The sequence below is a fragment of the Leguminivora glycinivorella genome, chromosome 6 (genome assembly GCF_023078275.1).
Source record: "Leguminivora glycinivorella isolate SPB_JAAS2020 chromosome 6, LegGlyc_1.1, whole genome shotgun sequence".
Taxonomy (NCBI): Eukaryota; Metazoa; Arthropoda; class Insecta; order Lepidoptera; family Tortricidae; genus Leguminivora; species Leguminivora glycinivorella.
In genome coordinates, this window is record NC_062976.1 from 821,225 (window position 1) to 836,718 (window position 15,494).

At 37.1% G+C, this 15,494-nt stretch overlaps 1 protein-coding gene across 1 annotated transcript in view; it reads right to left on the reverse strand.

Moving 5' to 3' along the window:
- Positions 1 to 15,494, reverse strand: part of LOC125226802 (neuroligin-1-like) — a 434,243-nt gene that overhangs the window by 102,864 nt on the left and 315,885 nt on the right. Inside the window, 1 exon segment of the mRNA XM_048130906.1 lies at positions 4,733 to 4,850. Within this exon segment, the coding sequence (XP_047986863.1) occupies positions 4,733 to 4,829 (97 nt within the window). The 5' untranslated portion in view covers positions 4,830 to 4,850.

Here is a 15,494-nt window from a genome sequence, read left to right on the forward strand (position 1 = left end):
TAAAGTGATTGAAAAAATTAAATATTGACAAATATATTATCGATATGATACGAAGCTAGCTACCGTAAACGGCACGCGGTTTTAGTCTCAGTGTAGTTAATAACCTAACCACAAAATTAAAATTTTGAAAAACCCCCGACCGCGACTTAGTGGACCGATTTTCATGAAACATGGCTAAGAACACTCCCGACTAACTCAGCTTTCAGACAAAAAAAAACTAAATCAAAATCGGTTCATCCGTTCGAGCGCTACGATGCCACAGACAGACACACACACAGACAAACAGACAGACATACAGACAGACAGACAGACAGACAGACAGACATACATACATTCGTTTTTGCGTCGGGGGTTAAAAAGCAACTATCATGATAGTAATAAGGTTCAAATCAATAAAAAGTCATTTCGGAGATAACACGTTTTGTCATCATCTTCGAAAAAAGTTACCTGCATACTGCGAACTGCTCCATAAATTTGAACCTTATTGCTATACGGAAGTTGTTTTTTAACTACACTGAGACTTTAGCGCGTGCCGTTTAAAAGGGACTTAGCCACGTGAATAATAGAAACAAAGGCTTTTGTTTAACAGATAACGCAACAGCTTACGAGTCATTGCTCCTTTCTTTATTATCTATCCATCTCATTGTATTGTTGAATGTGGGTTACTAGGCCAGTAGTAATAAGGAGGTCACTGACCCATATTTCGCTAAACAATAGTACGGATAGATAACAAAAGATTTGGGTCAACCTGCTAACAAAAAAGGTGCATTGTTTATCTACAATTTAGGTCAGTAGTACAATCCTTTGTTAAGTTTATGCCGTTATTTACAAGAACGTAATAAATATAAATTTAACATCATATTAAGGCTAGATCGAGATGTGATCTAGATTACATACCTATATAGTTATCTGATCAAACATTCAAATACTATATACAACGTGCTTTTATTGAATTCCGACAGCTTTAAGGATAGGTTTGTTTATTAGGTCAAATACATTTTTTTAAGAAACTGCTGTGTTAACTCTTATTCACAAAAAATAATTAAATTACTGAACACGAGTGGTTCAACATTTACCACTTTCTAATGTTATTTGTTTTGACATGTGCCGTCAGACAATTAACACGAACTAATTAATTTATTATGTATGAAAACGAAAAAGAATTTATTTGTTATATACTGCGTGTTTTCTGTTGATGGGCCTAACTATGTGTTGAATTTAACGGGAAACGAAAAAAACACGATGTATAATTATTAATTGATTGAATTACAACATTACTACAACAATAAACTTGTATCTAAGCCAACTGAGAAAAATATTTTAGTTAACGTGTCGTGCCCAACTACTGTAACTTGAGTTACAAGACGTCGCAAAACAGACTTTGTATGGGGAGCCTGTCGTGCCTAACTACTATATAGCCTATAATTTTAAATATATCCAAAAAATATGTTTTTTTTGTGCATCTACATCAGCATTACACTTACTGCAATGTAACTGTGTAGTTTTTTTCTTTATATTTCCACACCAGTATTGAATGCAGATCGAATTACCAAAAAAAACTTTAAACTGATTTTACTCAAAACTATGTTTTTCGAGTTACATGAGATAGGCGTGACACGGCAGAGAGGGGGGACGCACTTAAAAAATGTCCATTGAGAACAAACCCAGTTAGAAGATATTGCGAAAAAAAAAATCTTTAAAATCAGGGTGCCGCTCTCGACTTTTTCTTCCTCTAAAACTTAATCAAACGGAACGAAATTTGAGAATCTGTAAAATAATGAAATAATCTGTGTTGGACTGTTTAGTTTGTTTGGCTAATTGTAACAACTTTTGAATATCTCGCCTTTTTTGTGTACCATAATAAAAAGGCCGATTTTGAGAATCTTAATTAAGAGATTTTTTTTCCTATTTTCGTTTCAAATAACATAACATTACCCATAAAAATACTTACTACAACATTAACATCAAAGAGGAAACTGGAAATTGGAGTTTGTATAAGGAAGCGGCTCTTCAGCATAACAATCCAATCACGGAGCGAAATCCTGAGATCTCGGCGGCAAATGACATCGCTTTGTGTTAAACCCGGGGTCAGTGTGTATGCTCTCTTAGGGCAACTAGGGCACAAATCAAATTATGTTTCAATATTTTGATGTGTGGGGAAACAACAATTTAAACCAGGATAACTTCTCAAATGTTTGATAGTGAAAGTTAAGATATATTATATGAAAAAAATAAAATATAAATTATTGGCAAAGTACGATGTTGCATCAAGAAATTAAATTGTTTCTGGCATTTTCCATTACCATCTTTTGACAATGAACAATAAACTAAATATTTTAGTACCCCTTTCAATAAATATTTTTAAACAATCTTTTTACACTTTCCAGATTTCAAAGAAAAACTATCCGCTATTTTTATTTTCATTGGCGTATGCCCGTGATGTTAAATAAAGTTATCTGACATTGAATTATGATTTTGCTTTGTGAAAGGTAATTGGAAAATATTGTGAAAGCTTTTACACAAAAAAAAACATTGTTCGTTATTATTGAAATATTTTTTTTTTTTCAATACATTTGAAATTATTAAAGGTATTGTTATATATACATTATATATTGTTTAACGATTAACGAATTATTCATAAGAGCTTGTAATTAGGCCTACATGAATAAAGATATGTTTGAGTTAAAAACTATTCATTTTTGTTTAACGTAGTTTATACGTTAATCAGCAGCATAAGTGCATTTTGACATTATCCGATTCGATATCGGATGTCGGACCGATACCCCAAAAGTAGGTACATTACTGGCGCCATCTTGGATTTTTCCTATTGAAATCCTTTCGACATCTGATATCGGATTGGATAATATGAAAATGGACTACCGTATAAACCTAATTTAAATTTTGAACCTCTATTATAAACTAAGTACGAAACGAATTATGAAAACCTGATAACGTTAACAGTTTATTAATGTTATTAAATTCCCTTGTCGAAACCTGAAACGCGTCACTTTACATACATTCATACAATACAATCACCTGTATCATACATATAGGGTAAGATGGTGACAGGATCACTCAATTTTTCGGAGCCATATCTCAGGAAAGGTTTGACATATTTACATTTTGTTTGGACTCTTATATACATCATTTATTTAAGATTTATTGTGTTGTGGTTTAAAAGCTTGAGACATGTATGGCACTAACGCTTTTTAAAAAAAATGGAATTTGATCCACTGTGCAACAGGGGGTGTGAACAATGGATATACCAGTGGTTGGACCAAAGAGAATCATATCAGAAAGATAAGGGGAAAAAGAATGAAACAGAACATGTATTAATTTTTATTAAAATAGTCAATACTAAATATCAAAACCTAGTAACATAGGTGTACTGATCATCTAACTAAAAGATCCAATTTCTAAGAATTTCCACTTTCGGCCATACAAGCTTAGTAAACAGCCATACAATAAAACAAAAATAAATATTTCTTGTTATCTAACTTAAACTTTATAATGTAAGAAAATTAGACCAATAATTATTATGCGTATATAAATAATTAACTACTCAAAATGCTTTTATGGGATCAATATTTCTGAAATGAACATTTCTGACCATACAACATAAGTAAGAGCCACATAAAAATAGTCTTCCGAGATTTTTTTATGGCAGCCTATGCTTTTTCCACTCGTTCGTTTGGTAATCCGCCTTCATTTCTACAGGTGTGACCCTTTTTCGAGGCAGTCTGTAACATAGCAATGTGTACTAAATCTGACCCATTAATATGACCCAATGTCAACCTACACGCCAAAAAAATTAAATAATTAAAAACAAATACAAAAAAAATATTTATAGCGGAAAATGTTAAAACACACAATGAAATCAAGGTAGTAATAAAAACGATAACAAGACATTCAATGGCATATAATTCGAAATTATACGATGAATTCCAACTTACGTAAATATGTTACCCGCGGAGTGATATCACGTTCACACCTGCACACAACGTTCTGTTCGCACGGTCCCGTGGGCACTGAGCTTCTGGCCAGAGTATCCACGGCGCGTAATAAATTAATAATAGTGTATTTGGATTCGTCGTAATACTTGTGCGATTTTATTTGTAGTTTTACTGTCCTTTACTGATCAAATATGCTTTAAAGGTTTTGAATGATTCACGGTTATTTTCATTAGACTTATATTGACCGGGATATAGACCGTGATTACCTTTTTCATTTTTGTCGAGCTCCCGATATTTCGACGCAGTTGCATGCATCATGATCACGGAAAACTGACAAAGGCGGGTGGATGTCAAAGTTGCGTATACAGCGCGCGATCTACCCTCCTTCGAGCGCGTCGGCTAATAAATATGTTTTGCTTGGCTTCGTCTGCGTACAATGAAATTTTGGATAGCGCCTGATACAATCTAAAGGCAAAAACACAATTTGAGCTACAATTTTTGTTTCATCAATTTACTGGCAAAGCCTCAATGCGACTAATCCTTAATTAATTTCATGCGTAATAAATGCAGCATAAGGTTCCTGCGTGAGTGTTCATGATACGTGAGTAGCGACACTCCGGGGATGACATAACTAGCGTCGCACACACCATGCGGCGCATATGCGTTACCTGCGTGAGTGTGCTCCATGCGCCGCATATGCGTTACCTACGTGAGTGTGGTCCATGCGCCGCATATGCGTTACCTGCGTGAGTGACCTCCATGCGCCGCATATGCGTTACCTGCGTGAGTGTGCACGATGCGCGAGCTGTAGCGAGGCCCGGCTGCCACCAGGGACGCCAGCACCAGCGTCGCCCACCAGCTCCATGCGCACTCCATGCGCCATCACGCGACGCGGGCCTGACAACAATAAAAAAAAATCAGAAAAAAATATCGTGTAAATAAGTAATAAGATTATCATTATAATACTTATTGGAGGTATTTAGGTAACCTTTGCATATACTTGGAAAAATTCGACCGGATCGCCGTGACGTAAGTGGCCTAGCGAGAAGAATCATTTTTAACCCCCGACGCAAAAACGACGGGGTGTTATAAGTTTGACGTGTCTGTCTGTCTGTCTGTTAGACTGTCTGTCTGAGTGTGTGTGTCTGTCTGTGGCATCGTAGCAGCTCCCGAACGGATGAACCGATTTAGATTTAATCTAAATCGGTTTTCCGTTCGGGAGCTACGATGAAAGCTGAGTTAGTCGGGAGTGTTCTTAGCCATATTTCATGAAAATCGGTCCACTATTATGTCGCGGTCGGGGGTTTTCTCAAAACTTTCCTATACTTAAAATAAAATAGATATGCAGTGCAATTAGAAGAAAAATATGGACAGTAGTTATGTTTAAACACAATTTCTATTTAATTAATAAGTCAAAGAGAAAGATATAAGTAGGTAAATGAATTGACCGTGACGTCACTCCTCAGTATTTCATAGTAACTCCATATTAGCAAATCGTGTTAGCAGTTCTTAAAAAGAAGCTGATTTGACTAGTAGGAAACTAGCCTATTGTTATAACGCCTTTATATCATGTCTGCTGTCAATACGATAAAGGATATATTTAAATTCGTTGGATTTGGCTTTCAAAACATACAGTTTTTTTTGTTAACACACACTAAAATACAACAAACATTCTAACATCCATTTAAATCACACAACACAATACGTTAAAACGACCAACATTTTATTTCACGTCGACATTTATTCGGAAAAACTAAAGCATTTTATTGGCAATGCAAACTCAGGAATTATTGCACCTATTCATTAATCTATCACGGATAAATCGGATAATAAAGGTGGTACCGTGAGTGTTGAACATTTTTGAATACGTTTGGAGTAGCGTAAAGTCAATCAATTGGAACCCTAGGCCAGGAGGTAGAACTATGTCAAAGCCACGTTATAAATCAGATTGTAAGAAATCTCTTACTGCATGTCATTTTGACATGGTTGCAGAGTGGGGTTCCAATTGGTTGATTACACATAAATATCACGGGAAATGTATGTATTGGTTCTAGTAAGTAATGGGTTAAATTGTGGCGTAGGCGAGAGGCTGGCAACCTGTAACTGCAATGTCACAATTTTCGTTTTCATTCAACTCCTTATTTGCCAAGAGTGGCACTGAAACTTGAGTAGTTTCGTGTGCTCTGCCTACCAATTTTATGGGATACTGGCTTAATTGTATGTATGTAAGTGGTTCAAGTAAGGGCATAAGCCAGGAAGCTACTAAGAATGAATGTGGAAGGGAGTAATGGGAGAGGAAAACAGACGAAAAGGTGGATGGGCAATGTGAGAGATGATATGAAACAAAAGAAAGCGCATATTGAGATGGTCCATAGACAGGTATGAAAGAGAAGGACATACTGCGCCAACTCCAAATGACTGAGATCAGTACGGCAATCATGGTCGCGCGATAGATGATTAAACATCGGGCCGTCCCTATCTCACTTACAAATAGTGCGATAAGGACGGCCTGCTATTTTATCATTTATCGCGCGACCATATTTGCCTGCCAGGGCAGGAGAAACGTTCTAGTAAGTAATCGTTTTAACCCGTAAACGAAGAAATCTAGACGCGGACATGATATTGGATTGGACATATCCTCAGAAAACCTGACACCCACCTATCCAAAATGGCCCTCACCTGGAATATACCCGAAATCGTAAACCATGCCGCCCTAAATCGACCTGGCGTCACTAGGTTCAGCAGGAGCTCAGGGTGCTAGGCATGGGGTGGGAGGAGGTTCACCCAAACTGCCCCAAGACCGGAGTAAATGGAGAAATATGATACCCTACACCCCAGCAGAGGGTAACAGGATGCAAAGAAGAAGAAGTAATCACTTGGAGGCACTGTTCGCTTCCTCCATACAATGAATTTCATTTTCCGTGCCACTTAAATTATCGCATAACGTATATTCTAAAACTCATAATAGAGGTTCCGAACTGAAGCTGAACTGAACGATGAATAAGTAAAATGTGGGAAAATATCGTGTTCAATATGTTTCCTAGAAAATACATTTAACAGGAGAATTGTGTTGCTTAACTTCAAACTTGGAAGAATCCATTTTGCTATAAGGTTGATTATCGTTCCGATCATATTACAGGTTTTATATATTCAAGTTTTTATATATACACGACACGATTTAGCTTCTAATATTTTTTATATTTGGCGGTTTTAGCTTTATGTATTTTTGATGTAATAAAACAACTTTGCTTTTTAAAATCCTAAAATACGAAATTTAATATTAATCAAAATACTAGTAATACCATGGATATCGCATTTCGCTCGTCCTAGCTTAAGTTGAACAGGTGCGTGCGAGATTCACAAAGACTGAATAGAGGTATCTTGCCAACATCGTTCTGATGTCGGTATATGCAGTGTAAGTGAATTGGCCTGCGAGAGAACGGAGGAAATGAGCTCGCTAATTTGGTTGCTTTCCGCGTTCCCATTATGGGGAATGATTCTCGCAACTGGAGATAATTATGCCTTAATGATAAGGAATATCAGCTTACTTCATAGTGAATGACTAAGGTTATTATTTACTTCGTACTACCAAAGAGGATCGAGTTTTATAGAGAGTTACTGTCAAAGTAAAACATGTAATCAACAGTGAAGAGACTGCCATCTCTCGACACAAGCTAAAAACTTTTGAACCTCAGTTTTGACAATTTGGCCCATATAACACTTTAAGTTCTCGCGCTTTGTACACATATTTAAAGTCACATACAGGGGCCCGTTTCTCGAAAGGTACAAGCATTGTATTACAACTGTGTTTCCATGACAACCCATACGCGACCACGGCCACGGCCAGTGCAAACGGTGCGGCCGAAAAGTTGGGAAAAAAGGTAAAATAATGTTAATTAATCGCGTTCGACCTGTATGTGATTTTAAATTTGGGCCATAGTGTTAGTTTGATATGCGTTAAAATGTCAAATATTAATATTAGAGCCATCTAGCCGAGCGTTACCCAAAGGCCAACACAAATAACGCCATCTAGGCCACCGTACCTTTTTCTCTAGGGCTTTGAGGTACGTTTTTTTCTTAGACTTTATCCTTTATCCGGAGTTAAGATAAGATAAGATAAGATGTTTATTTGTATAAGTCATGTACATAGGATTTTAAAATTTTACAAATAGCTTCCATGACACCCTGTCATCGTCGACGTCAGACACAAAAAATGCAATACGATTATATCTAGCTACGAAATAATACTAAGTTTCAGGCCATGTAGTTAGTTAATAATTTGGATAGGATAATAATTTTTGCCAAAGGATAATATTAATAAAATTTTGGTCATAGCATAATATAATTCGAGTAATACGATTTAGGAATAAATGATTTCAATTAAATTCAAAATATATGTAAGAAAAAAAATCGTGTTTTTTGACATGAAATTTTAAATCGTTTAGTTACGGTTGCTACACTAGGTTAAAGAAGGCATATTTTTCTTTCGTCATTCAAAAAAACAAAAAAAAACTGGAAACCCTCCACTGAGTAGATTAACGGATAAAATATTCTGGGCGTGTATGACGCCCAAAACTTTTCAATTTCTTATGGAATAAATTGTCATTATTTTCTAATTTGATGTCATCAGAAATTTTAACTACACAGGAGCGCTTGAAATTTTGTTAACTATGCAAAATGGATACATAAAAAATGGGGACCGTTTCAGTAGTTTTTGAGAAAAATACGGAAAATATATAGCCACGCTCTTGGCCGTTTTTTTCTTAGTTCGAGTCAGGTTACATATGTCTTTGGCTATAGGTACATAGACAACACACAACCACTTACGGTAATATCGATATCGATGCTAGCTAACTATATATAGCTCTTCTTTATTGGCGCGACAGAGCCAGAGTGCGTTTCAATCGGCGTCTAGCGTCAACTAGTGAGAAACAGTTGGCTTCGGGCGAACTCGGCGTTGGCTTATTGAGCATTTGTTACGAGAAATTAGTGCTGGTTGCTGGTTCAACTTGACATCCCTTTGTGCCGTATACAGATACGCCAGTTTCTAAATAGCCGAAAGGGTTGCCGAAAGGTACAAAATAGTAATAGCTATGATAACGGTATTATCGTGAGCGTTTGTGCATTGGCTACCTACGTACCCAGTAGGTATCGTCTTTTATTATGCGGTTAAGTTCATCGTGACAAAATGTTTCCGGAATTCAATTGATCACAAACTCAAGCATTATATAAACTATTTTGAAAGATTTGAAGTCCAAAATCCAGTCAACCTAAGTACCTAAATAAAACAAAAATGATACATATCTTATTTCATTTCCCATCAGTCCCATAACACTTACAAAAGGACACTCGACCATTTCAAAAGCATTATTTAGCAACATAACATAGCAGGGCCCTGCAGGAGGTCCAAAAATCCCTTTTTGCGAACGAGACAAATAGTCCGCGATGTCACGCGCACGCGGGTCGGTCCTCGAGAATATGTAGGGCCCTGAGTGGCCCTGTTTGACGAAAATAGATGTAGGAAATATTTTAGTAGTAATTAGTTGGTTAACTATTTGTAACTACTTACTAACGCGTCGGCGGGCGGGTGGTCTAGTGGTGAAGTTAGCCGCGTAAGCTGTAGACCCGGGTTCGATTCCCTTGTCGTTTTTTCTTTCGTGTATGATATCTATTTCAATTTATTACTTACTAAGGACTTTACGGCTACGAGTATGTTACTTAGATTTATTTAATACTAACGTAATAAAAACGCTCTTACTTGATGCGACATAAAAATAATCAAAAATTACAAAAAATCCACTTTGTAACCACAGCTAACGCCGTGGCTTGTGTGGGCGACGGTCGCGCGATGGTCGCGCGACGGCGATGCGACGCATACGAAATCAAACCTTATCGATATGGAAGTCGACGATGCGATGAGACGCGAGAACTTAGAGGTGCCAACGTTTGTAGCTTTAGCTACTGGAAGCACGTGAGTGGTTAAAGGTATTTAAAAGGATAATTTAAAAAAAATACATAAATTCACGGTCTTATCAACCAAAAAGGTGAAATCTTTCATCGCTAGTTTCACACGATACACAAATGTAAGGTTTTGATTTGTCACTGTGATTTTTCATCTACATCTTGTGTTGTATCGAAATTAAAAGAGATTTTATTGACAAATTGTAAGAGACAACCCTTAGGTAAATTGTCCACAATTACTTACCATCATGTCTGACAGAAAATGTACGAGCAAGTTATGGAAGGGTAGTATAATAAATGTAAGTACAGTCAACCAATTGGAACCCTAGCCCACTTTAGGACTATGTCATAGTAACGTTATAAATGAGATTGTAAGAAAATCTCTTACTGCTTGCCATTTTGACATGGTTATAGAGCGGCCTAGGGTTTCAATTGGTTGACTGTACCAACAGTTCTAGTTTTTCGAGCCAAGTTCACCATGCTCGGTACATAATTGGACCGACAAAGGCGCAAAACAAACCGGCGCTCAAAGCGCGCCGCACAAAGGAATGGTTTAAGTCCGTTCGTACACTGTGCGGCAGTTCATTTAAATGTTGAGGAATTTTGAGAATTCTGGAAACGCTGGGGGCTTTATTATGCCGAAAGACTTTAAGTTTAACGAGAAATTGAGAAATAATGAGGTTACTTATATAGAAACAATCATTACATACATACATACAATCAAATTGTGGCTTCATGAAACTACTCAAGTTTCAGTGCCACTCTTGGCAAATAAGGGGTGAAATGAAAGTGTGACATTGCAGTGACAGGTTAAAACAGTTTAACCCATATCCCACAGAAACAATCATTATTTAACGAAATTTTGGCATCAACATTATGTTTTTGTTGACATACATTTAAAACAGTTTGAATGAAATATAACTCATATTTTACCTTAAAACACTGGTATGGTCGAATGTATACTATAGTAACATTACACAACACAAAGTATTATTGTAAAAATTGGTAAAAAGGAAATCATTATGTACCGGTTAAATTAGTGGACTGCTGCAATTTATTTCAACCAACAGTATCGTTCAGATTTCTTTTAATATTTAGATGCACAGCAATGTAACCTTGTGATGATAAAGTACATTACGATCATCATCATCATCGCCATCACGCTGTCTCCCCAAAGATTATCAATGGCCGTCCCGCCGGGCATCCACCAGTTGGTACATTCCCGATACGTGCGTAAAAAATGAAGTTTTAAATCGACACGATCACTCTCCCATTCGACGTGTATCGTTCGACGTTTATCCAGCAGATGGCCCTCTGAAGTTTCAACCTGGTCATAATATATACAGTGGTAAAAAACACCATGTGTACTGAAATAGTACATTACGATTGTAAAAAAGTTTGAAACGAGTGGCGATAAAGAAATCGAATTAATGTTTTAAATCGATTACGAGTTACGAAATTCCTTTTCGTAGTGAAACATACGACGTTTTTAGTACAGATGAGCCGATTCAATTAGTGGACTGTTGCATATTTAAGGAACCACTTCTCGCACTAGTGCGTAAAAAAAACGCTATCTGTACTGAAAACGATATTAATAACATATTTTTTTATAGAAATTTCACATCAAATATCACCAACAAATTATCCATACTGCCATACTACTCGTATAATATTATAAATGTTAAAGTGTGTATGTTTGTTTGTTTGTCCGTTTTTAACGGCAAAACGGAGCGACGAATTGACGTGATTTTTTAAGTAGAGATAGTTGAAGGGATGGACAGTGACATAGGCTACTTTTTGTCTCTTTCTGACCCCGGTGGAAGTTTGTATAAAGCGTTGCGCATTTTCCAATTTAAAGCGAGCGAAGTCGCGGGCAAAGGTTAGCAATTTTATAAAACGTCATCTCCACTAGTAAGCTTCAGCTTTTACCATCAGGGGGGGTTATCATGACGTGCTAAAGCCGTTCAGTTTAGGTTGAGAGAGAGGGACGGAGCTATTTAACTGCTATAGCTGTGTCCCTTTCTCTCAACCTAAACTGAACGTCTTTAGTACGTCATGGTAACCCCCGTCAATTGAATGTCATTCCCACGCTCAAAGACACGGAGAGGAAATAATAGGTTTCCAATGCAGCCGTGACGTGCCGTTTGGGGTGAGGGAACGCCCCGACCGTGTCACCGTACCGGGGCGGGGCGAGAAGAAACAGTACGAAAGTTATAGTAACAAAATAAACAAGTATTACCTAAACAAAGACAACCTAGTTTCATTACGATAATATATTTGCTCAAAACACTTTGTGGTACAGCAATTTAAAAAAATATATCCACGAGTAAATTGAAGCGCTGGTGGCCTGGCAGAGCTGTAAGAGCTTGCGACTTTCGATCCGGAGGTCGCAGGTTCGAACCCGGCTCGTACCAATGAGTTTTTCTGAACTGATGTGCGAAATGTCATTTGATTCTTGCCAGACGCTTTTCGGTGAAGGAAAACATCGTGAGGAAACCGGACTAATTCCAATAAGGCCTAGTTACCCTTCGGGTTGGAAGGTCAGATGGCAGTCGCTTTCGTAAAAACTAGTGCCTACACCAAATTTTGGGATTAGTTGTCAAAGCGGACCCCAGGCTCCCATGAGCCGTGGCAAATGCCGGGATAACGCAAGGAGGATAATGATGATGATGATATACATTATATACAGTAAATTTAACTTAAATTTTATTTTTTACAAGTGGGTTTGGTGGTGAGGAAAAGTCCCGTTCGTGTTACGGTACCGGGGCGGGGCGAGAAGAAACAATACGAAAGAAATAGACAAATAATAGTTTGACAAGTAGGTATGAAACTAATAAATTTCATGTAGTATCCAGAAAACGGATGCATAATAGATTTTTTATCAATTACAAAATTATGATTTATAGCCGAGAGCTGATCAGCCGTTTTCGCGAGCTCTCGGTCCGAGTCAGTCGGTTTTAATTCGGTTGCGGTCGGATCACACGGATCGCTTTGCTGTCATCGTCACTCCTCGGCTCTTCGCTCCTTTCGCTCCCATTCTGTTGCGCGTGCGTGAGTGTACTAAATGTACTAGAGAGTAGAATCATTTTGGGAGTAGTACGGTCTAGTAACAGTGCAGAGAATCGTGTATTTTGTACTATTAGTACATGTACTACACAAGCCTAGTAAAAACCCATTCTTTCAGTGCTGTTCATACAACTGTTTGCTGTGACCACAAGCAAGCTCGCCACTGTACAACTCTTTGAACACCACTCATTCCAGTTGCTTCATGGATCAGGTTGTTCAAGACTATCGGTTTTAACGGGGGTTTGCGTTAGTTAACATTATACAAATCTGCTATAAAACGAATGTATTTCAAACTTATTTGGAAAATAATTGGTGTGATAGTATTTCATATTCATCTAAAAATATTACGCAAACTGAAAAGGTCCAATAAACCCCGTAAAAAGTCACAACTTACCTCAGTGATCTGTGTCAATCTACCCCGTAAAAAGTCACAACTTACCTCAGTGATCTGTGTGTGTAGCCGAATGCACATAAACGCTCACGAAACACTCACGATAATACCTCTTTCGTAGCTATCTATCTCTATCGCTCTTGCGTATTGGCGCGACAGAGCCAGACTACCTTTCTGCGGCGTTTTGAATTCGTTTCGCGTCGCAGAAATGCCATTCGGCTACGGGGCCTGATGTGAGAATTGTGAAAGTTATGTTTTTTTATTTATTTTCTCCAAATTGAAACACGTCATTTTCATGATGGAACAGTAAACCTCATATCGATGGTGTTATGTATGGTTTGTTGTTGAGATACACTGGTTAAAAAGTTTAAAGTCAAAATTGTTACAACCGTCCTCAGGCTCCCCTTCATAAACTGTTAGTCTCTTCACGGTACACTACATTGAATGCTTCTAAACCACCACCAGTGCAACCTGGCCGAAACGTTGGGAAAAAAGGTAAAAATAATGTTAATTAATCGCGTTCGACCTGTGTGTGACTTTAAATATGCTTCTAAAACTAGAATTCACCCGTAATTTTCTATCCATTGAGAACAAAATGGCGACTTAGAGCTAACAATATGGATTATACGGACATTTCAACTGTTACAAGAGAACTATCCTTGAAGCGATGTCAGCTTGAAACGTTATCATCCATTTTGAAATGTGAGGCGTGTCTTTAGAGGAAAGTCTTTGCTAGTTTTTTAGTACATAAAATTCGTGCAACTTTTTGATATTAATGATGCATTTTAGGAGAAAACTCAATAGATTTTGAGATCTTGACACATCTTTGAATGATGACAATCAATCCAGAATTTTGAATACGTGGATGTCCAAACTTGTACTTACCAGGAAATCTTCAGGACAGGATTCAAAAATTAATAATCACCATGTTTATCCCACTTTTATCCAGTAAGTAGTTGACTTCAAAAATTCAAGGTAATTTATAAGCGTCAGCCATATTCTTTTAATAGTATGAAGGTGCTTCAAGACGCACAAACAGTCGATTTCCTTCCATTATCCAAGACCGGCCCTAGCTTTGATCACGCAAGTTTTCAACAACACGCATAGTTCCTGTCAAAACTTGTTCAAAGGAACTTGAGGGATAGGTCCAAACTTTCTGCCCAATCCTGTAAATATTCAACCTGTGGGTTTTTCTCGTGAATTTGAAGGTGCGACGATATTTTGAAGGATTTTCAATCCTTTAATATGTTTATAGATATTTTTTAATCATTGCATAATTGGAAATGTATACTCGCCAAAAGTTAGCGACGTCTCAGATCACAAGTAATTGTCAACCGAGGCGGAGCCGAGGTCAACAAACATGTGATCTGAGGCTTTCATATTTACTAGCCAAGGTGTGTGCATTTTTCTTTTCGACGGAACCGGGAAGGGTTAACTTCGTTTAATATAGCGGCCGGACGGAGGACAGATTAAAATAATTGTTTAAAAGTGTGTACCTTTTGAGTGGCATCTAAACCCTCGATCACTGTTATTTATAATCCACTACCTACATCATTAATGCTTGTAAATACGCCACTGTATTTAAAATATCTTTTCAACTAACGCAAAATTTCTAACAATAAATTTCAAACATCAAAAATGTTACCTACGTAAATCCTTTTCGGATATCCTTACGGACGTTGAAATGAAATGAATTTGAAATGAAATGAATTTATTTGCGGAATACGGGTTACATAGGGTTGGTATAATATAATGACATGTTCTCCATATTCTACTTAAACAAGCATGCAAATTTTATGTATTTCTGGCGGATTGATGTTAATCAGTCCACCAAATACAAAGACCTAGCCTATTTACAAGTTTTAGCCAAACATGCATAATTATTATTAATAATTACATTAAAGATTTAAAAATTCATTAATGGAATAAATATTGTGATCGCATAACCAGTTATACAGAGCAGTTTTGAACTGATTGAGATGTAGATTTTTTATGTTCATAGGAAGCTTATTATATATTTTTACACACATAAAATATGGACTAAGCATTGTTTGTTTCAAGCGGGCTTTAGGTACACTCAATAGGTCTTTTTGTCTGGATATCCGGTCGTTGTAGGTTATAAC